The sequence below is a fragment of the Danaus plexippus genome, chromosome 19, assembly GCF_018135715.1.
Source record: "Danaus plexippus chromosome 19, MEX_DaPlex, whole genome shotgun sequence".
Lineage (NCBI taxonomy): Eukaryota > Metazoa > Arthropoda > Insecta > Lepidoptera > Nymphalidae > Danaus > Danaus plexippus.
The window spans coordinates 200,607-222,571 of record NC_083549.1 but is presented as its reverse complement, the minus strand read 5'-3'; the positions used below and the strand labels follow the sequence as shown (position 1 = coordinate 222,571).

The 21,965-nt window shown below is 35.3% G+C and overlaps 1 protein-coding gene across 1 annotated transcript in view; it reads left to right on the top strand.

Annotated features, from left to right (window-relative positions):
* The window catches only part of LOC116768019 (protein sidekick-1-like), a 112,703-nt gene extending 91,058 nt beyond the window's left edge, over positions 1–21,645 (top strand). Inside the window, exons 3-8 of the mRNA XM_032658637.2 lie at positions 7,870–8,009; positions 10,403–10,613; positions 12,633–12,677; positions 13,101–13,218; positions 20,294–20,481; positions 20,689–21,645. Of these exons, the coding sequence (XP_032514528.1) occupies positions 7,870–8,009; positions 10,403–10,613; positions 12,633–12,677; positions 13,101–13,218; positions 20,294–20,481; positions 20,689–20,798 (812 nt within the window). The 3' untranslated portion in view covers positions 20,799–21,645. The remainder of the gene's footprint in view (positions 1–7,869; positions 8,010–10,402; positions 10,614–12,632; positions 12,678–13,100; positions 13,219–20,293; positions 20,482–20,688) is intronic.
* Positions 21,646–21,965: the final 320 nt, after the last annotated feature.

Below are 21,965 nucleotides of genomic sequence, written 5' to 3'. Positions count from 1 at the left end.
AAAGAAGTTTCGTTGATTAAGTTAGCTTAAGAGACGTCGTTTAGAAATTACTATCTGGCCACAAAAGCTAAAGATACAGACCCAAGCAGACACATAACAATATATTTTATCACATTCACAAAAATTTGTTTTTTTTATTGCATAAAATTTATCGGCTTTATTTTTTATCTGAAGTTGATAAAAATATAATTTTTCTTTAGTTAAATAATTAATACTAAGTATTCAATGTTTAATTTATATTAAAAGTAAAAATTATATAATTTCTTACATTTGTTAGTTATTAGACATTTAGAGTTATTAGACATGTATGAATATACAATATATATGCGTAATAATCGGGGCCAGTTTCCCAACCGGTGGAAGACAGGAAAGCTGGTCCTACTTAAAACGGAGGGGCGCCCCGCAGACTCACAATCTGCGTATAGGCCAATCGTGTTGCTGGATGAAGTGTGTAAGATCTTTGAGCGAATCATCGCCAGTCGCCTCGTCCAGCACATGACAAGGGTGGGACCGGATTTGGCGGACAACCAATATGGTTTTCGCCAGGGGCGCTCCACAGTGGATGCGATCATGCGCGTGAAGACCCTCACGGAGGAGGCAGTCGCTCGAGGTGAGGTGGTCATGGCAGTGTCGCTCGACATCGCCAATGCTTTTAACACTTTGCCCTGGAACACCATACGAGAGGCACTGCGGTACCATGCGGTGCCGCGTTACCTACAACGCATTGTCGAGGCATATTTGTCAGAACGATCTGTGGTGTACCCGGGTCGAGAAGAATGGAGTCGGCGAGAGACGTCGTGCGGCGTTCCGCAGGGTTCGGTGTTGGGGCCGCTACTGTGGAATGTAAGGTACGATTGGGCTCTACGCAGTGCGCTTCTTCACGGTGTCGGCGTCATTTGTTATGCCGACGATACGCTAGTTACAGCGCGTGGAAAGTCGTACCGTCAAGCGGCCATACGTGCAACTGCTGGTGTCGCGCATGTCGTGGGAAGAATACGGCGGCTGGGCTTAGAGGTGGCATTGCACAAGTCTGAGGCCATCTGTTTCTATGGGCCAAGGATGAAGCCGCCTTCGAGGTCCAGTATCACAGTAGGTGGAGTCTCCATCGCTGTCGAGTCGACAATGAAGTACCTTGGACTAATCCTCGACAGTCGGTGGAACTTCGGGCCGCACTTTACACGGCTTGCCCCTAGGTTGTTGGTCACCGCTTCTGCACTCTCGCGCTTGCTGCCCAACCTGGGGGGGCCCGAATGCTCATGCCGGAGACTCTACATGGGGGTCTTACGGTCGATGGCTCTATACGCTGCGCCCGTGTGGGCAGAGGCCCTGACGGCCCGCAACGTCGCTGCGCTGCGAAGGCCGCAGCGCGTGATGGCTATTAGGGTCATAAGAGGGTACCGTACAACCTCCTTTGAGGCAGCGAGCCTCCTAGCCGGATCCCCTGGGACCTCGAAGCAAAGCTCCTCACGTTGCTCTATTGGTGGCGCGTGGAGGCGGTCGAGCGAGGCGAACGCCTGATGCCTCGACAGATTGAAGCACGGAGGGCGGAGCTCCGCCAGGTCCTAGTGGCAGAGTGGCAGACGCGCTTAGCGCAACCCACGGCCGGTCACGCCGCTGTAGCGGCGGTAAGGCCTGTTCTCGAGAGGTGGCTCAATAGGAGCCACGGCGCCCTCAGCTTCCGGCTGACGCAGGTACTCACCGGACACGGGTGTTTCGGGAAGTACCTTTGTCGTATAGGCCGGGAGCAGACGTCCCAGTGCCACCATTGTGGTGACGGCCGCAATGATACGGCGCTGCATACGTTGGCGGAGTGCCCAGCTTGGGCCGAGCAGCGCCGTGACTTGGTCGCGGCTATAGGTGATGCGGGAAATCTCTCGCTTCCGACTGTAGTGTCTGCTATGGTAGGGAGCGAGTCAGGGTGGTGTGCCTTCGCCACCTTTTGCGAGGCTGTGATGCTCGCAAAGGAGGCGGCGGAAAGAGAGAGAGAGGCTGCCTTCTCTCTCCCCTCCCGCAGCAGACGCATTGGGCGCCGAAGGGTGGCCGAATTCCGGCCACCGTAGAGCGCGGCCTGTGGACGGCAGATTCGGGGCATCGTGTCGTCCGAACAGTTGCAGGCTTCAAGGCGGCGGCGTGTGTCCCGCGCGCGCCTCATAGTTGAGTCCTGTGGCCGGCTGACGACCGCAGAGTGGCTGACGGGGCCCACCTGACCATCTGATGGGTCAATACTTGTCGGGGGGGTGGCGACGAATGCTTTGGCGATACCCGCCCCTTTGACATACGGGTACATGAGGAACACGGGTTGGTTTTTAGTCAGTAAGAGTCTGACAGTCCCCTTCGCCCTTCCCCGAGGACGACGGGGCTCCATGAGGATTTTCCAACCCGAAACAAAAAAAAAAATATATATATATATGCGTAATAATGTGACATACTTTCTCAGGTAGTAGAACCTGGCTGTGGTCAAGTAAATACAGCGTGAACGTGGGCTAGCACGGCCGGGGAATTACCACTCGGTCCCAGTAGGTCGGTGTCAAGTAGTTTTTAATGTTTGCGTTTCGTCCGATCAGTGAGTTCGCTGGTTGCCCTTTCCCTGTTCCCATCCTTTACTGCCATTTCCTTGTTTCTATCACTTCCTCTTCCTCAACAATCAAAGTTAGCAACGCATCAGACTTTAACACCGTTCATAGTAATCTTTTGTCAAGTACAAAAGTCTACACTGGAGAAACCGCACATGACTCTGTTTTAGTCTTTGTTCAGGACCAACTGATTTCAGAGCTCACCAGTCATCATAATATTAACAATTATATATCTTATTTACATCAATCTTCCGACGACTATAAGTGGATATAGTTACCGTTTACACTTGATTTTTACTTAAGAAGTTAGACATTCAGTTAACAGATTAGATTTATTATAAAATGATTTTGAAATTTTTCTTTTTAAATTAGTACTCAGTTTTAATCGAATCAGCTGAAATCCGTTCATCGCACTCTGCTCCAGGATTAAATGTCATCCACATCATCTTAATATATTTAAATACCAAATTACACGCGCATCATGACTTGTCCCATACACGTACAATACGTTGTTTGTTTCTTCTAACGGTTTCCTTCAAGCTCTAGTGAGTTAAACGGAACGGTACAGTATGGGTACTTCTTTTTCCATCTATAATAACTTCTATCAACTCATTGTCCTTTTGATCTGTATTTCATATATGAGAATGTGATCTGTTGGCTTTAGAATAAAATTTAGGCTTAGAAGTACGAGACTTTAATGATTGGAATAATCAAAAGTTAGAAATAATTATTTATATTACTTCAGCAATATTAATCGGTTTTCATTATGAATTCTAAGATTTTTACAAGTTCAACAATTAATAAAACTATATTTTCCTTTAGCGTGCTAGGAGTCAGTATACATATCTCGGACATTAAACGTAGATGTGTTACGATGACAGTAGTGTATCAAACCATTTGATATGCTTTAACATATCATAGTGACTCGCTCAGGAAGACCGGCTTTCCAAGATCAGTTCGTGAGTTATATAAAATCATCTAATCGTCCCACATCTGAGGTCCCAACGTGAAGAATATTATTAATATCTCATGCCCGTGACTAATACGTAAGACGAAAAGGCAAAGTGGGTATTTCTGAGTGCTTTTCCACGAAAAAAAACTAATTAAGATATTTTGAAATCCCGTTAAACCTAATATAACTGCACAGTTATAAAAAGTTGGAGTTTCTAATAAAAAGGTAATTATAATCCAGAAAAAATTGCTCTTTGTTAAAAATCTTTCTAGGTAACAGATTCTTTCGTGAAAGAATATTAAACTTTCAATATAAACATAATTCTTTAATATATTTTTTTAGTATAATTCATAATCTAAGAATCTGGAAAAAACTCCATATAACCTCTTCGTAGCCCAGACCCACGTGTACAATTGCACAAAACGATTAACTGATAGTATATCAGTGAGGGCTTTCAATGGCTGTCCCGAATGCTACCATTATAGTGAATTTATAGTTGTTTGAAGCCCAGCCCTCCATTGTCCAAATGCGACACTTTTGTAAGCGTCTCTCGACGTAATGTCGAATGAAAATTATCGAGATGAAATGGCGCTCGAGTGTGAGGTGCTTGAAACTTTTAAGACAGCGCTTTGTTCATTTTCATGTTTAATTAATTTTTGTTGGAGGCACTGGGAAATGAAAATTTTGATTAAATATTAAGGACTTTATTTGGTAAATTATTAACGATTCGCCTGAAGTTGCAATCAGTTGAGTTTGTGATTTTGTTCAAGTTTGCTAGGATTTTATTTTGTTATGATTGAACTAATTATGAAATCGTTAAATATTATAAATTAAAAGTTATATATTAAAAACATAAGCAGAATGTATGAAACGTGACTTGATTACATGGTCAAACCTAACTAATTAATTTCCTGAAAATCAACAATTGGATTGTATGCTTTTAACACTTACTCGTGTCAAGTCAACAACAACAAAAACAACTCACCGAAATTGTAATTTGAGGCATAAAATACAGCCTAGTTTATTAATATCTGCGAAAGCTGACATAGACTTATTATGTAAACAAGTTAAACTTAAATTAATATAAGGCGCCTTATGAGATAAGGTGGATGCACGCAAACATCACTCAAAATGATAACTCTAGAGAAAACTAGGTGAGATTGAAGTGGCAGCGATTTATACGAAATATATTTTCTTGTAGATTTGTATACAAAAAAGAGTTTGTTTTCTTATATTATATTATTTCAAAATATAATAATGAAATTACCTGATAAAAAAACAAGGAAATTAAGGCCGGAAAAAAACGCAATAGATTTCTTTAAAATAGTCGATGTTCACGAGTGATGGTAACCATTCGTACAGCGTGACATATAATGATTATGACCAGCAACGACTCCGACGACGGCAACGACGAAGAGCACGATTTCTCCAGAACACATTAATACGCTATCACTGACGCCACAAATTCTACATTGAAGTAATTTAGAAGTTATCGCTTCAACTTTATGAGTTTGCTATCTGAACGTTATATATATCGTTATCTAGAACTGTCTCTGATACGAGATGTTGTAATGATATTTAGCAAACACTTTAATAACCTTTATGAACCAAACAGTGCATTAAGATTTTTTGCTGTATATATGTTATTATACATATACATAGATAATGTTCTTATAGTCCCTATTATGTGTATTTTTATGATACTTTAATCTATTTAAAAAATACTTCTTTTCAATGTAAACGCAAGAAGTATTTAAAACTGTTTCATGAGACCGAATCGAATACTTCTAGATTTCAATACCAAAGGCCGGAACAGCCCTTTACAGTCAGAATATTAAAATCCGACACCTCGGGAACGAAATGAAAGATGCACTTCCAACTTGGGATTTTTCCGATATTTGTTTGACTTTGCTCTAACGTTTTAAAACTGTACTTCATGAAAATGATTATTATGAAGACGTAAGTGAACATTTTCGTTTATTATTCTTTTGTTAAACAATACAATCACATGCTATGTATTTGTATTATGTTACATTACTATTTGTAATCAATATAGTATCAAAAACTCGTATCTCGTATCGAGCTTCAATATATTCTGTGAATAAAGCATAGTAACCATATTAGACAATTAAAAGTCACCCAATTGAAATATATTTTTGAGTGTACTCTAAAAACATATATCATTAATAAAAAGTAAACGGTTTCAGTTACAGAATTATTCATTACTCTATCAAAGCGAAACAAATTGCTTTTCATCATTTCCCCTTTGATAATGTAACGATTTTACAGACGTAATATTTTTTTATCCGACTTTTTGTCACTTATAAACTTTAATCGTCCGAAATCATAAGTGCATCACACATAAAAATTGTCAAGTGATTTAAATGTGATATAAAATTTACGTCGCATTGAGATGGATTTTCAATTTTTTATTTACACGGAGAATATCTGAAGCTAATATAATATTTACAGTGTGATATCGGAATCCGAATGATTCGTGACAATATTCGTATTCGTCCAGCATCGTATTCGTATTCGATGTATTCCGATCACGTGGTTAGCTTTTAGTTTCTCCATTCATATTGCACTGCATGAGATCCGGAATATAGACACGGTGTATTGTTTGGAAAGATGAAAATAAATCAACAGTACATTATACATGATTAAGTTAGCCGCATGTAAAATGTTACGGGAAGAATTTTTTACTTCGATCAATATGTATTTGTAGTTTCGGTAACACAATTATACGTATAGACTTATGATACTTATGAGTTATCCCTTCATTTATATCACAACATTTTATTGCGTTATATACTTCAAGAACCTATTTTGTATTCACAAGGAAAATCCTTATTAAGATATATTTCGTCCAATGAATATTTAAATTTTGCTTACCAAAGTCTTTGAAACGATTATTTTGAAATTAATATATTTTAATATAAGGACAAAGCGCTTCAATTTGCAAATTTCAAAACGTACCAAATGTTTTAAAATAAATTCTTTTTCATTTATCTAAATGAGCAAACTTTAAAGTATTTACCATATCCTAAAACAGCTGTAAACGAGAGCTAAATGTTCCAATTGGTTTCCGCTGTACAGGGCCCGTGAAACATAAAAAGTTTGGGGAACTTCTGATAGCGCCCCTATATCCATTTGTACTGCACTTTCAAACAAAAGAACTGCAATAGAATTGCACTTTTATTTTGTAAATGAAATTAACTGTTTATCTGAGTGGATTAATGCCAATTGAGTCTTCGGTAATATTGATTGGTCGCTATTTTCTTCCGATTTATATTTCCTTTTTATAAATTACGCGTAGTGCCAATACCTGTCAATATTGGAACATAATCATGTTTGATTATAACTCAATAACAAAATCGTTTATTAGATAATAAAAAACAAAAAGATATAAATAATTCTAAACAATCAATTTATTTGTACTACCAAAAATAAAAAGGAAACAATGTAGCCAAAGCTGACAACAAAAGAACCACAGATTGCACAGCGTGTGATTTATTTGGTGCAATATCGCAACCGCCGAGTGCTTTATCATAGTGAGACGGTAGCCGAGAAAGGCAAGCACATTGGTGACACGTTACAAAAACAAAGGGCTCCCACAAAGAACGTAGCTGTCATTTTCATTTTGTAGTTTTTACGCAGAACTTAAAATGGGGCTGGAAAAACGGCGTTTTAATCTTTATTCTAACAGGTCACAATTTATTTATATAAGTTCATTATTTTAATGAACGCTGTGATATCATTACCATTGTCGATAAGGTTACATGTATTAGAAAGAATTTTTTTTATAAACATTTATATAACTGTAATGTTTTTATTTTAAGACAAATAGCCATAATATTGATGGGTCTCAGTGGTTGGTGGCCACAACGCTATGTCATAACGTCCCCGTATCTTTATCAGAGTACAAACGAAGGCATCGTTCTTATTTCCGTTTCGTTGATCGCCTTCTAGCTACATTCGGATAATGACGACGTGTCAACAGACATTTTTAATGTAGAATTCAGGAGAACGTTTAGAGACTCAAGTAAATAGAGCGTTCTATATGTCTCCATTTACATACTCGTAAGCCTTCTTATAACGAAATGAAGTGAATATTATTATATGGTGAATAACAGGTTTAAAAATAAAGTACATGGGGCTCTTAGTCGTACAAAAGTTAAAGAAATTATTAATGAATTCGGTCGATGCGAAAGTTTGTTAGTAGGTATGCTTATTAATAAATGGTTATTTTAATTAATTATTATCGATATAAAGACATTCTATAAAATTGTATAGTACTATAGTGACAGTTATAATATATAATTCTGTTTGTATTCCTGGCAGGTGTTGCAGGTGTGAATGTAAACGTGGATCCTCGAGCTGAACGGCCTTACTTTGACGACGTGTCTCCTCGAAACGTGTCCACCGTCGTCGGCCAGTCCGCTGTGTTGAGATGTCGCGCCAAACACATAGGAAATAGAACGGTATGAGGACTATCCTTTGACGAACACTCACATATATCACATACCGGGATCTATTGACACGTTCTGGCTCTTGACGAGCATCAGACTTAGACGGCGGGGACGTGATTTAATATCTTCCATTACAAAGCATTACTTCTAAGACGTTACACTCTTGATATACACTACTAGATATTAAAATGGAGAAATTTTGGTACTTGAGAATTTCTTTGATTACAATCAATAATAATTATGAATATAAAATACTGATGTTCCAATATAATAGCCGATTGGACGCAAACCCGACATAGATAGTTTATTATACTATTATGAGGGATGCTCGGGTTTATTGAGTATGGCGTACTTGGTTTATGACGTCATCAATCAATTTAAGCCGTTCTATAAATCTGGAGAATTAATATCGAAGACGTCTTTCGTGAAATAACTCAATAGTTCAGTAATAGTTGCCTACTAATATATAATACATACATCTTATATACTGCATATATGGCACTGTAACAATTATTTATACGCTTGTATATTTCTCATCCACCAACTTATTTTATTGTTTCTAGTTCATTCGCAACTTTTGGGATAACGTGAATTTTAGACGTAACTTGTAAAGAGCGACCGTTCCTGAAAGTTAATCAAGATTAATTGAGTTTAATTTTATTTATAATCACCGTTGAAGCAAAAATGTTGTTATAGTTGTTTTAAGGTTAGAATTATAAATGACTGAGAGCCCTCACTCGACTCGTCTATCGTTGACTTGTAATTTGGTTTTATTTGAGTTATTTTCTTTAACTTTGTTGACGTAGCGTCAGAAAGGATGGAAAGTTTGGCAAATTTTATTATGCCATCATAAGCAAATAGATCGTGTCTTAATAATATAGTACAGACAGGCAAGTAACGAACAACTTAATATATATTGTGTGTTTGTTCAAGTGTTTCTTTAACTAGGTATCGATAGAAAATAAACAAATGTACGTAACGCTTTTCTCGTTAGCGTAATGTATCACAACATTAATAAAAAACGAGAGCTAAAACTTTTGTACCGGGTTATTAATTTTTAAAATCTTGTTCACTCCTCCTTGCTGTAATATTTTTGAATACAAATGTGATTGTCTTTTGTTTAATGGCAACAGATTGATGACAATACAATTATACCGTAGATGTTATAACAGTCTCATAATTTATTGGTAATAATTAATTATTGGTATTATTTAGTATCCCTCGTCTTAATTTCAGATTTTCATTCATTCAGATTTTTATAGTTCATGAAAAATTATTATTCATAGTTACTTTCAGATTTTATTTATCAAATTTTAAATGCGAAATGCCAAAACTTATGAGATAGCCGATAAAAGCTTGAGGAAAACAACTTTTACACATTTATGTAATGTATTGATATTAGATATTGTAAATTTCTAAGTGTGAACAGGGTAGTGTGTCACGAACCCTTCTTGAAGCCACACACCTGCATCTATATAATATAATTTTTCAACGTCGAACTCATCGTTTCCTCGACATCCCATCTCAGAGCCGGTCCACTGACCCTCATATTAATGGTGAAGGGATCTACATCCCATTCCAGGAAATAAATGGCTCTCGGAACTGTTCCGCCATGCATGCTGTTGAACTCAATCATACACCATACTATTAATTTACTGTTATTTTATAACTTATTTTAAAGATGTAAACAAGGTCAGAGTAACTTAATGATGTTTTATATTTTTAAAAGGGCCTTATTATTATTATGTTTTTGTTTTGATAACAAGAGAAATAAGAAAAACAAATTTTGACAGGTTTTGTAGTCCGCCTCATATAAACGAAGACCACGACTGAGATTTTTCCTTAATTAAGCGACAAAGAAAAACAAAATGGACGAAATGACGTCAATTCTTTTATGAGATACGTTTCAGTTGGCATTCAATCCGTCAAATGGGATGCAAAATTACCAAAAAAAAGTATTCCGCTAAGCCGTTACTTAATTCTATTATTTTAAGGGCTGTAAAGAGGCTGTGGATGCTTCATCTTGCTTAATTACGACGTAGGCTTACGAAGGCTCACTCGGGCTTACTCTAATTACGTTCAAAAATAAAAACCCCAACAAAGGAAAGAATTTATTCGCTAATTTCTCTGAGGCTTTGAATTAAAAATATATATTTTCTTAATAAACATTAATAAATTCCCCGGCCGCAGTCACTCGTGACTTGTCGTCGACCATGTTAGAACACTGCGGTAATGAAAATTAATACTCGCGCCAGAACGAATATCAGGAGGCGTTCATTAATTTATATCACAATGGAACATATCGTAATTAATAACTTAATTTTTGTGTGTGACTTTAACAATTAATCATACTTTATTTTTAATTAAACCGACTCCGTCCATATTAATTAATACTTATTTGTTAGGTGTCGTGGATGAGGAAGCGTGATCTTCACATTCTGACTTCCCACATCTTCACGTATACCGGAGACGCCAGGTTCAGCGTGCTTCACCCTGAGCCCTCGGACGACTGGGACCTCAAGATAGAGTACGTGCAGCCGCGAGATGCTGGCGTCTATGAATGTCAAATCAATACGGAGCCGAAGATAAACATGGCAGTCGTCCTCAGTGTTGAAGGTGATTACAATGAATATGCCACGTATACGAATCGATTTGCTGTAGTGTATTTTATCTTTCAGCGATCTCCATTTGGAGGCGCGGCAAGGAAGTGAGGATCTATTTAATGTCTTTTATATTCTATTAGTAAATTTTATATTTCTGCACATTACTAGTATTTTATGAGAACAAAAAAATAACGTAATTTTAAAACGAAATTGGTAAAGTGCTCATACGTATTGAAATTTATTTTTATTAATAACTTTGAACCGTACAGTGTGTTCAAAGCAAGGTTAACATCTCTTAGTATGACCTTAATTTTCAAATAAAGGCACTTCTAAAATATGCGACATGGCAATAAATAAAAGAATTGTTTATGATTTTAATGTTGCCGAATTCACCAAGTTTCACCCTTATGAAATGTTACCAGGGCGAAATCTCACATTCGTCTCTCGTCATATTATGAAAGCTTGTAATACCATGATACAAAGTGGAAGTCATTACTCTTGCCTATATTCGGTGCACTGCTCCCTACTCCATGTTTCCTGTCCCCCTGGTCCTGGCTGGTCTTCCTCCAACACGCGTGTCAAGAATAATTTTAATAAAGAACGAAATACATTCCAGGAGTATATACGACATCTGCTTAAACACGTTATATGTAACAATTTGTGTCAACGTATCACCATTATAATTGAAAGGGATTCGTTTGTCATATTTATTAATAATTAATTATAGTTGAATTAATATTACCCAGTTTATATATTCGAGGAAACGACTGGCAACTAACAATATGAAAACGTTTTTGAATGTGGACAACAACTTCTCTTGAATAATTTCAACAAGTTTTGTCTTCAACGAAATACAAGAGTAAAAGTTAATGGTTTCTTAAAATGGAGACGGTCCCCTTTATTAAAATTAAACCAGCCTAATTAACACAAAAAGTGGCTCTTTGAAAATTTAGTAAAGGCCTTGAGGTAAAAACACGGACGAAATTTGTGTTTAGATTATGTTAATTTACTGAAGTAATGTTTATAAATAATATTTAAATAGTCAATAGAAGAGTAATGTATGACTAGACGCTGAGCACTTGAAATATTATAGACAATTAATATTGCTATTTATATTTAATATTACTAATATACCATTCCTTTAACATTAAAAATCAATAAATCTCTTAGTAACCCATTGTTTGAAGCCAGTCTTCATTGCTCTCAATAATTCTCAGTAATAATCCTCTCAAACAGCGTAGAGATTTTTTGAAAGTCATTGTGTTATTTCGTTTGTTCTACTAAAAGGCTGAAATTTTGTTTTAGAATATTATAATTAATTAACAATGTCAGACTTTATCGTAATTATTTAGTACAGCATTAAGCGCCAACAACAATCAGATACACTCAATAAATAAGTCCGATCTGTTCATTCATTCATCACATCGCTATAATTTCATCAAGTGAGGCTATCATGTTTACCAAAAGTGCTTTAGTTTTTTACAGTTCTCGTTTGTAGTAATGCGAGAGTCATTTGTCAGTACACGCTTCACTACCAGAAATATATCAAGCATTCTCAAATTCAGCTCCACCCAATTACAGCGCTTGTTATGTTGAAAAATGGCGGACTCTAGCGAAATGTGCATAAATTTAATACGCAACTATAAACCTTTTGTTATCATATTATCTCCTTTCATTAGTGTGCTTTACGTTGCAACTTTTCTCTTTTATATATTTATCATTTTATGCAGCACATTCACTAGTTCTTTTTATAACTAAATAATTCAACATCAATATACAATCTATATGCATTTGTTATGAAGATCACTTCACTTGATCATGTGATGTGATGTATCACGTTTTCGTTTCATGTGAATGTGTATTGGAGTCTGTATAATATTTATTAATATTTTAATCATAAAATCACGTTTATACATACATATAATAATTTGTTCACTATTAAAACAATTCATCGTCTCGAGCACAGCTATTAAGGCCATATTCTATTTTGTATTCCTCTTCCCTCCCTAAGCTGTTGTCTTGTGAATTCCAGATGAGTCCCTCACACCCGCGCCTCAGCCTCCGGTTCGATCCTCAGGTACTCCTCTGTTATTTGTTTGTTCATTAGTCCTCAATTAGCGTCATGTTTCTATTACATCATTTTTTCGCTTTCATCTTTTTCTGCTTTGAATGGTTTACGTTGAGTGTTTTAAATCATAGCGACGCATTTTTAAAGCTATCACGACTCGGCGAAAGTACTGCATTATATTTTGCATGTATGAGTGTGTCACGACGATGTGAATAGACATATTTCACTATCAAGCTCGTTCATATTTTCGAATTTAGGTTATAAATTGAAAGATACTTCACCTCTGTCAGATGCCTTAGAGTTCAAATATAGTTGGAGTTTCTCGTTTGAATCTTAAAATTCCACAGTCGGCTAGTCTATGATATTGTTGCGATGATTGTGAGGAAGTGAACTTAACTATTATGTAATAAGGTAAAGTTTCGTTTGTTGCAGCTGCTGCAGCAACCATCTGGGGCTCTCAGGATGTGTACGTGAAGAAAGGTAGCACAATATCGCTGACATGCTCAGTGAATGTACATTCCTCGCCGCCGTCAAGCGCCTCAGTGTTATGGTGAGTGTTGTCATCTTGATTTTAACTAAACTATATAAACATTCAAATATTATTTATATTTACACATTTTAATGAAACCAATTTTAAGATTTAGAGAAGAAGGACAATAAAAGGGGTTTTTGAAAAATGTGAAGATTTTTCCTTTATTATTAAGAAAAAAATGTTCTTCCAGAAATTTACTTTGTATTCATATTGCGTACGTGGATTTCGTTATAATACGAAGCTTTCCGCCATTTATTATTAAATCTGTTTTAATAAAACACGACTGTAATATTAAACAATGTTGAAGTATTTCTGTCGAACCATTTTATTCGATTTAGAAGGAACTCAAACTTGTGCTCCATTAAATCATACTTTTTTTTTTATCAATATTTAATATTTAAAAACAATAAAATCAAAGATATGAAACTCAGAAAACAAGTAAAAAAATTAATTCATATTTAAAATAGACTCTCGTATAAAAGTAGAGTACTTATTACATAAAAAGATATGTATATCAATAGGAGAAAAAAAATTGATCCGTCTTCTATTTCACGGTTACAATTCATTTGTCGGCTTTTGCTGCTCTTCTTAGAAAAAATGTTACGTACTACTTATAGTATAATAATACTTACGTTATTATAATATTCTCTATATGCATATATTCAATATTGCATATATATATGAAAGTTGGTTATAATTGACCATTACGTTTTTAAAATTGATTATAGATGTCAATCTGAACGTACAGTCACGCAAGATGTGCTAGTGCGATATAAGCATATGAAACTTAAATTTAACTTAATTCTACCATCGCACTACTCGCCGTAGGGTAAGATTTCATCCACATTACCTCAAAGATGCGTTTAGTTGCAAGATTGTACGTGCGTCTCGGTCATTTTGTCCACGCACGTGCAGAATGTGGAATGATCTTCCACCCAAGGTTTTCTCAGAGAGCAATATTCCCATATTCCCTTTCAAACATAAAATGTTCAAGTGGTTACTCCACAAACAAGTCTGCAACTCCTTAACAACACTCCTCATGTTGTAGATGTCTTTGGGCACCGGTGATTACATCCTATCAGTTAGACTGTCAGCCCGTTTGCCCCTTTGGGTAATATAAAAAAAAAGTGAGAACAAACCAGTCAACATGGAAGCTTTGTTTAACAAATATGGCGTATCCAGCTAGCTATTGTTTTTTTAGTCGCATCCAGAGAATTATAATGACTTCATCTACAGTTATAATTTCTTCAAATTTGTATTTCTTATTTAAAGTTATAAAACCAAACATATTATACAGTTGATGGTATTTTTCAAATTTATTGTTATCTCATATGAAGTTAAAATAAAAAATCCTTTTTTATAAAAACATATGTATTTTATGGTGAGTAATATTTTATTGAAGTTGTTTATAGAGGTTGTTTTATTTTATTTAAAAAAATCGAATCTTCGAGTGTTAGAGCCTAGCTCTCACAGAAGATCGGCTTGAAGAATTCTGTAATGGCTGCGTTTCGTCCGAAGAGTGAGAGAGCCGGTTGCCGTTTACCTTTTCCCACTTTTTTCCTACCATTTCCCTTTTTCCTGCCCCTCTTCCCTAATCAAGGGTGGTAACACATCCGTAAAACTATGTTGTGGATGTCCATGGGCGACAGTACTATCTCCATCAGGTAGGCCGTTTAAAAAAAAATATATCTTCCTTGTAAACTTATGTATTTGGGCGAATATTCCTTGTAATTAGGAATCAATAAACCAAAGGGAACATAATTTATGTATTTGATAGAATATATCTTCTTTCTTTGGCATCCTCGGTGGTAAGTCCATTGGCTCTCATATCCTGCTTCACGGTGTCTAGCCATCGCTTCCTTGGGCGTCCTGGGGATCTTGCTCCAGGGACAGACATATCAAGACAAATATTTCCGACGTAGTTCTCAGGCCGACTTGCAACTTGGCCATACCATCTCAGGCGACTCTCTTGAAGCTATCCGGTACGTCACCGACTCCAAGACAACCTCGGATAAATGTGTTACGTATGCGGTCTGCCCGCGTAACGCCACACATCTACCTTAGCATGTGACGTGGGACCCGCTCTTATACGTGATAAGGTGCTGCGGAGTCTTTTGGAAGAACGTGTTCACGACGGCTAAGTCAGGCGCAATACCGGTTTTGAGAATATTTTCTCCCTCTGCATTGCGGCGACCAAAACCAAAACCACCGTGTACACGTTCAAACGTTTCAGCAGCCCTACCTACGTGGCCATTTAAGTCCCCCCCCCCAACTATGATTATTTCAGCAGCTGATATAACAAGTAGAACCTCTTCAAATTGCTCCCAGAATGACTCTTTTTCGGACCAGCTGAGATGTACCTGAGGAGTATAAGCACTAATCAAGTTAGTAATGACTCCCTCGATCAGTACCCGCATCCGTATCAGGCGGTCGCAGCGACGGTCGACTTCAAGAAGACCATTCCAAAACTCTTCAGATAGCGCTACCGCTACACCAGCTTTACCTGAAGGCGACCCAGTGTATATCAGCCGGTAACCCTGTCCGATGTTCCGAGACTTATTGCCCTTCCAGCGAGTTTCCTGGACGAACGCACACTGGACCCGACGTCTCATGAGTACATCTGCGAGTTCTCTGCATCGTCTGGTTAGATAGCCAATATTCCACGTTGCAAAGCGGAGTTTCCGTTGGGGTACTAACGGCTTTAGCCGTGCCCTTACATGACACGGTAGCCCTAGCCGACTTATCGCAGATGTAGGGTGATGTGCCTGCGCGTCGTTTATTTTCGACGCCCTAGCCGTACCCAGTCCATTAACTTTGTCAATCATATAAGTGGCGAGGAATGGTTTTAACGGAGCGACTGCCGTCTGAACTCCAAAACCCCGTTTTATGGGTAAAACCAGGAAAGAAAAAATAGAGGACGGGGGAAAGAGGTTGGGAAGGGGAATGGGGGGAAGTGCAGGACACTACCTTCATGGACTGGAGATAAAGGTATGAAAGTGGTGGCTCGAGGATCCGGGGTCGCGTACCCGTATGCCCAAGACCAAATATCGGAAAAATACTTAGTAGAACACCCTCTGGATGAATTTCTTTCTGGATGATTTGATAGAATATATAAAACCCCAAATTATTAATGAAATATTATAATAAAACGAAGTAGTATGGAAGTATAGTAAGTAAGTAAGAAGTGTAAATTGTTTTTCGCCAAAGTTTCCTATGAATAAAATGTTAAACAAGAGCACTTTACAAATTAGTTTATAATCCGAATCTTTGTCATACTGTGTTTACACTATATCTGAGCTAGACGTAACAGGTCCCATTTAACAAATTAATAATTATCATAGATATATGATATGTTTTCTTTCACTGAAAATGTGTACAGTGTGACTTTTAATTGTATCCCTTTCATAACAATTTTTTCCTTACAAGCAAACCACATTTCACTCATACATAATATCTAGATCATTTTTTGTGCTATACAAAATATGTCATTTATTTCAACAGTTGTGTTAAAAACGCCAATAAAACTCGTTTATTATTTAAATTTCTTTATATATAGATCCTTTTTTAAAATAAAGTAAGTAAAATAATTTAAAAACTAAGTTTAAATAATAAATTTTAATTGCTTGCTCGTTTAGTCACCGTTGTTGTAAATATATAATTAGAAAAAAATCGAGCTACTATTTTGAAGCTATAAGCTCGTTACCTGGTTAACTGTAAACTGTTCGCTCTAAATTTAGTTTGTTATAAACACTTAATATATCATTAAATAAACATATATAAATCAGCCTATATTATTTAATATCATCTAGTTACCTTAATTTCATTAAAATAACGGTATAAATAAAAATAAAAATATAAACTCAGGTAACGTTCTAAAAGATATTGTTTGAGTTTAGGTATAAAATATTATGTTAAAAAAATTAACTTTATACCTTTCTATAGTAATAATCCGGAAAATTTTTCTTTAAGTTCTCTTAATTATAAAACTTTTTTGATATCTGATGTGGACTCCAGACGGTTTACAAATGAAATAAGAGTTGGGTGAGCCTAAAGAAGACCATAATGAAAGCGAATGTTTTCTCGGATTCTAACCCTTCAATTGAAAATGATTTTTAAACGCAACTTGGTTACTGGGAGAGCTGAATGACACCAATGAGAAATCAATAGTTAAGGAACGAGCGTGACTAAAAATGCTTTATTCAACTCTAGTCGTTGACGCTGCTATTTAGGCCTTGGCTGCTCTGCTAAAAACCTGACTGACTGAAAAAAAACTGACAGTTTGAAGACAGAATGAGTAGAAAATATTCCAAAAGCCCCACTGCAACCAAAAAGAGCGTACATTAAACATTTTATCATGTGAACTCTTGAGTAATTATCTGTCATTAAACTCTTTAATTATAGAACATTGAAGTCTTTAATTATTTGTCTTTAAACATTTTGTCACTTGCAACGAATTAGAGATGTATTTTGTTAGTGTCTAAAAAATAACGTACAACAACCACGTTATAACGGTGTGATATACTGAAAACACGAAACAACGAAGTGGGGTCTCGGAATATTTTGACTTTATGTTTACGTTATGTTTAAAATATATGATATGTTGACTTAATACAGACTTTTATTCATATTTCTTTATTAATAACAAAAAAAAAATAGTATTCATCTTAGAATATATACATTTTAGTTCACAGAAACAAAACGTAATAACGTAGATTTTTGAGACTTCAAAAGAATTAAAAATGTGGCCTCAAAAGTTAATTTATTATTATATGATTTAAATTTACTCAAACACTCTGAAGATCCATGTAACAGTCAAGTCAGCTTAAGAACTTTGTTCGGTGACTTCTCAAGTCAAATATCTAAATAAATTATAGTAAGTCTGGCTCAGGAGCTCTCTAAACTCTGAGAAAGGTTAGTCGGAGTTAGTAAGGACTCGAGGACATATTATAGAATTTAACGAACAAGTTTTATTTATTATTATAATTTAAATTGCATAATACCAATTGAAATCAGCACATTTGAAACGCTAACGCTGTAGGTTCAATACTATTTATTCTGATAAATTAATTTTCATTGATGTAAAGGTATGTTTATGATTCGGGTAGATATTCTCGGTTTCTGACCAAAACAACATATTTATTCGTTGTTCAATAATAATTTGTATTTAATAGATTCCTTCCTTCTTAAACAGAGACAATCAGAGAATAAGATGATAGTCCTCTGAGCTTGTATTTCTTCAATAACGAGCCAAATAACATTCAAAAAGTCTTAATAGATTCCTAACGTTATTTCTGGTTCTTGTTGCAGCCGGACCCTAGGGAATATAAAGGGGATTCTTTTTATTTGAAATTTCATGTTAACTTTCTTTGACTATCAGGAACTTTGTACCAACCGTGATCAAAGGAATCGAAACGTCCGGAGTATTTACTTTTAAAATAATAATAAACGCGTAGTAAATCCAAAAATATATGTTTTATTTAAATGAATACTTTAATAAGAATTAAAATTCATGTGACAGTATATAAAAATGTCTTTAACAAAACATATTTAGCACCTAGAAAATGAAAGTCAAATATCATAAAATGAATTGCTGTTTTTCGTAACTTTAGTTATTTTTCTTTTGATTAAATTTGATAAGATTCAACACAACGCTCTCCTCTCTCGAGATCGGCCTGAGATTGATTACTCCAAGCCAATTTGTATTTATAAACCTTTATAAAACTCTTATATTATCAGGTAAATATAAATTTTCGCAAACATTATTATGTTTCATAGCATCTTTATATTTTATTACTATTTATGAAATATGTTTCTTTTTCCTTTTTCTCGATTACGTAAACAAAATATGAATACCATTTTTTATTGAGTCGTTGACAGACTTTGTTTTAGTCTTGCCTAATAATATATTGTAATTATTAGGCATGGTATTCATACGTCTTCTTCTTTCGAAACTATTTTGTACCATGTTTAAACCATCGTCGAGCATGTTGTTAAAATTATTAAAAAAACGCGTGATAAATCCGAAAATATTAAAACAGCTCAGCATTGTTCTTACTTTCAATGAATCACAATTGATGCAACAATTTCCTTTTATTTATTTCTCTTAATAAATATCAACACCTCAGCTTCTCCCCTTTGTCTCTGATGTTGAAGGCATATTTTTAATAATATACGTATTTTCAATTTTGTTTTTACTGACCTCACATTTTTTTTGTCCAATTGCTGTTATGACCGATAGTTTTTATTTCGCTACAAAAAATATACAATACTTCTTCGTCTTATAACTTTTCTCGTCAAAACTTTAATTAAAAAAATGTTTCTCTAACAATTCTGAATCAATTTGCCAGAAATTAGCTTGTCAATAAATCGAGTAACCATGGTAACCGGTCCTTGGTTGTCGTCTCTCAGACTTCAGCAGGTATTTTATGTAGACCAGATGCTTTGTTATGTTTTTCATTATCAGTCCATTGATTTTATTTTTATATTTATTTGTGTTACATATTTTTGTACTTTTTTTGTTCTATATAACACGTATACTATATTGTCAGATACCAAAAAGAAAACATTAATTTATTATATCTTTAAAGAATGTTTGACTTAAGATAAATTTCATTGTGTAATAAGCGTAAAAATGTTGAGAAGTTGAATAGGCCTTGATAGATGTTGCTTTGGAAATAATGAATCGTTTTAGGTCATTAAAGGTTCTTCAGCTAAAATTTTACAATCTTTTCATAATCCCAGGTAATTTTTATGAGATAATCAATAAAGTGTTTAGTTACTACCACTGATACACTTGGATATGGAATATGACTATAAAGTCTTCTTTTCAGCCTTATGATCCGCGAGAGCAATTTAATTTCCCTCCTTCCACTAAGAAATTTAAAGTCCTCACTCGATTTCATACAATTAGCCCCTTATGGACGTAGGTTCTGGAGAAATAAACTATGTCAAAACTGTATGTTTTAGTATTAGTCTTACTATCACTAGATATATTTAATATAATGAAAGTTACTCTCAAAGAAGCCTCACACTTACAAATATCAATCAACATAACACTACATGACCTCCAAAATAACACTATACCTGTCTGCAGGTATCACGGAAATGCAGTAGTGGACTTTGACTCTCCTCGCGGCGGCATCAGCTTGGAAACCGAAAAAACAGAAGGCGGCACAACGAGCAAGCTCCTAGTGACGAAAGCGGCGCTCACAGACTCAGGGAACTACACCTGTGTTCCGAATAACGCACATCCTGCCTCAGTATCTGTGCATGTGCTTAATGGTATGCGTGTATTACAAATTACATTACAACTACAATTTCAATATTTACAATTATATTGCTTACTGTCTTCAGGTTTTTTTATATACATACTTGTATTTCGTACAATAATCTTCTTTTTTGTAACATAACAATAAAGTCATAAGACTTAGATTAATCCTTTAATTTTTATTATGTGACATAAAATGTATGAATCGCATCATGGTCCAGGAGAGCACCCGGCGGCGATGCAGACCAGTAACCGCGCCTCTTCCTTCCTCACGTCCCAGCTGAGCTGCGCCGCGCTCACATACCTGCTGTCTTCGATGGCTTGCAGATGATCACCTTAATGAGCCGGATTTGGATCTTTTGTTGAGCGATCCGACGATTTAACACATGTCTTATTTTGGGTATTCTTTAAAGTGAACTCATTTAATCAGTAAGAATGTTTATTATCTGTTTTAATGTTATTTGCGATGACAAAGGTTCCAAGCTCCATTTATAAAATCTATGAATAAGCGATTATGGTTGATTGTTATGTAAGATGAAGAAAAATTTTATTAGTTACATTTTATAATAAAAATATTGTTGTGAAACAGTTACGATGTTGGTCATGTTGGTCAGTCATACTTTCTCAGCTGCATTTTAAATTATAATAATGCATACTCTAAACGAAACTGCATCTTTATATACGTTTTCATACATTCCAAATTAATTTTTCAGACTTAAATATTTATTTGCATTCCATTTTATATAATTATTTGATTAGTTGTCAAATATTTTAATCGTAATAACTTTTGGGCTCGAACGTAATCCGTCGTTGTTTTTAATATTATAAATGTAAATCGCCGTTCTGTAAATAAGCCTGAGTCCATACGTAAAGTAGTCACAATCACACACCATTGTACATACATTGAACTGTTGTAAATAATTATATAATAAAATTATAATGCGTAGTTGTTTCACCTGTGTAAGGTTAATATTATTTTTTGTTCCTAGAACGTGTAGCATTAAAGGGGACCTCTTTTCGTTCCGAACGATTATTTTCTATGAAATTTAATATTTACCAAGCTCGGTTAATGAGTATACATTTATTTTATTCATTCCGTGTATTATCGGAAGTCATGAATTAATATGTAATTAATTGTGCTGCAATTACTTTTGTGATATTTATATTATATTATTTAAAGATGTGTAATTATCTACTTTTCCATAGTAAAATTTTAAAATGTACATTGAGGGAAGAGGTCTAAAATTATGTACGTAATAAATAGAAATTAAAGACAAATAACAAAAATAAATATACTATCGACTGTTTTCTATTAACGTAATATTAATAATATCTAAATCTCCTCTGTTATAATCTTATTAAAAGAATTTACACTTGACTATGATAAAATTTTATTACAGAGAATGTAATTAAAAACTATAATTTTGTCTTAAAAATAGCTCCGCATTTCGCACGAAAATTCTACAAGGAATTAAAACACATAGCGTTTCATAAACTT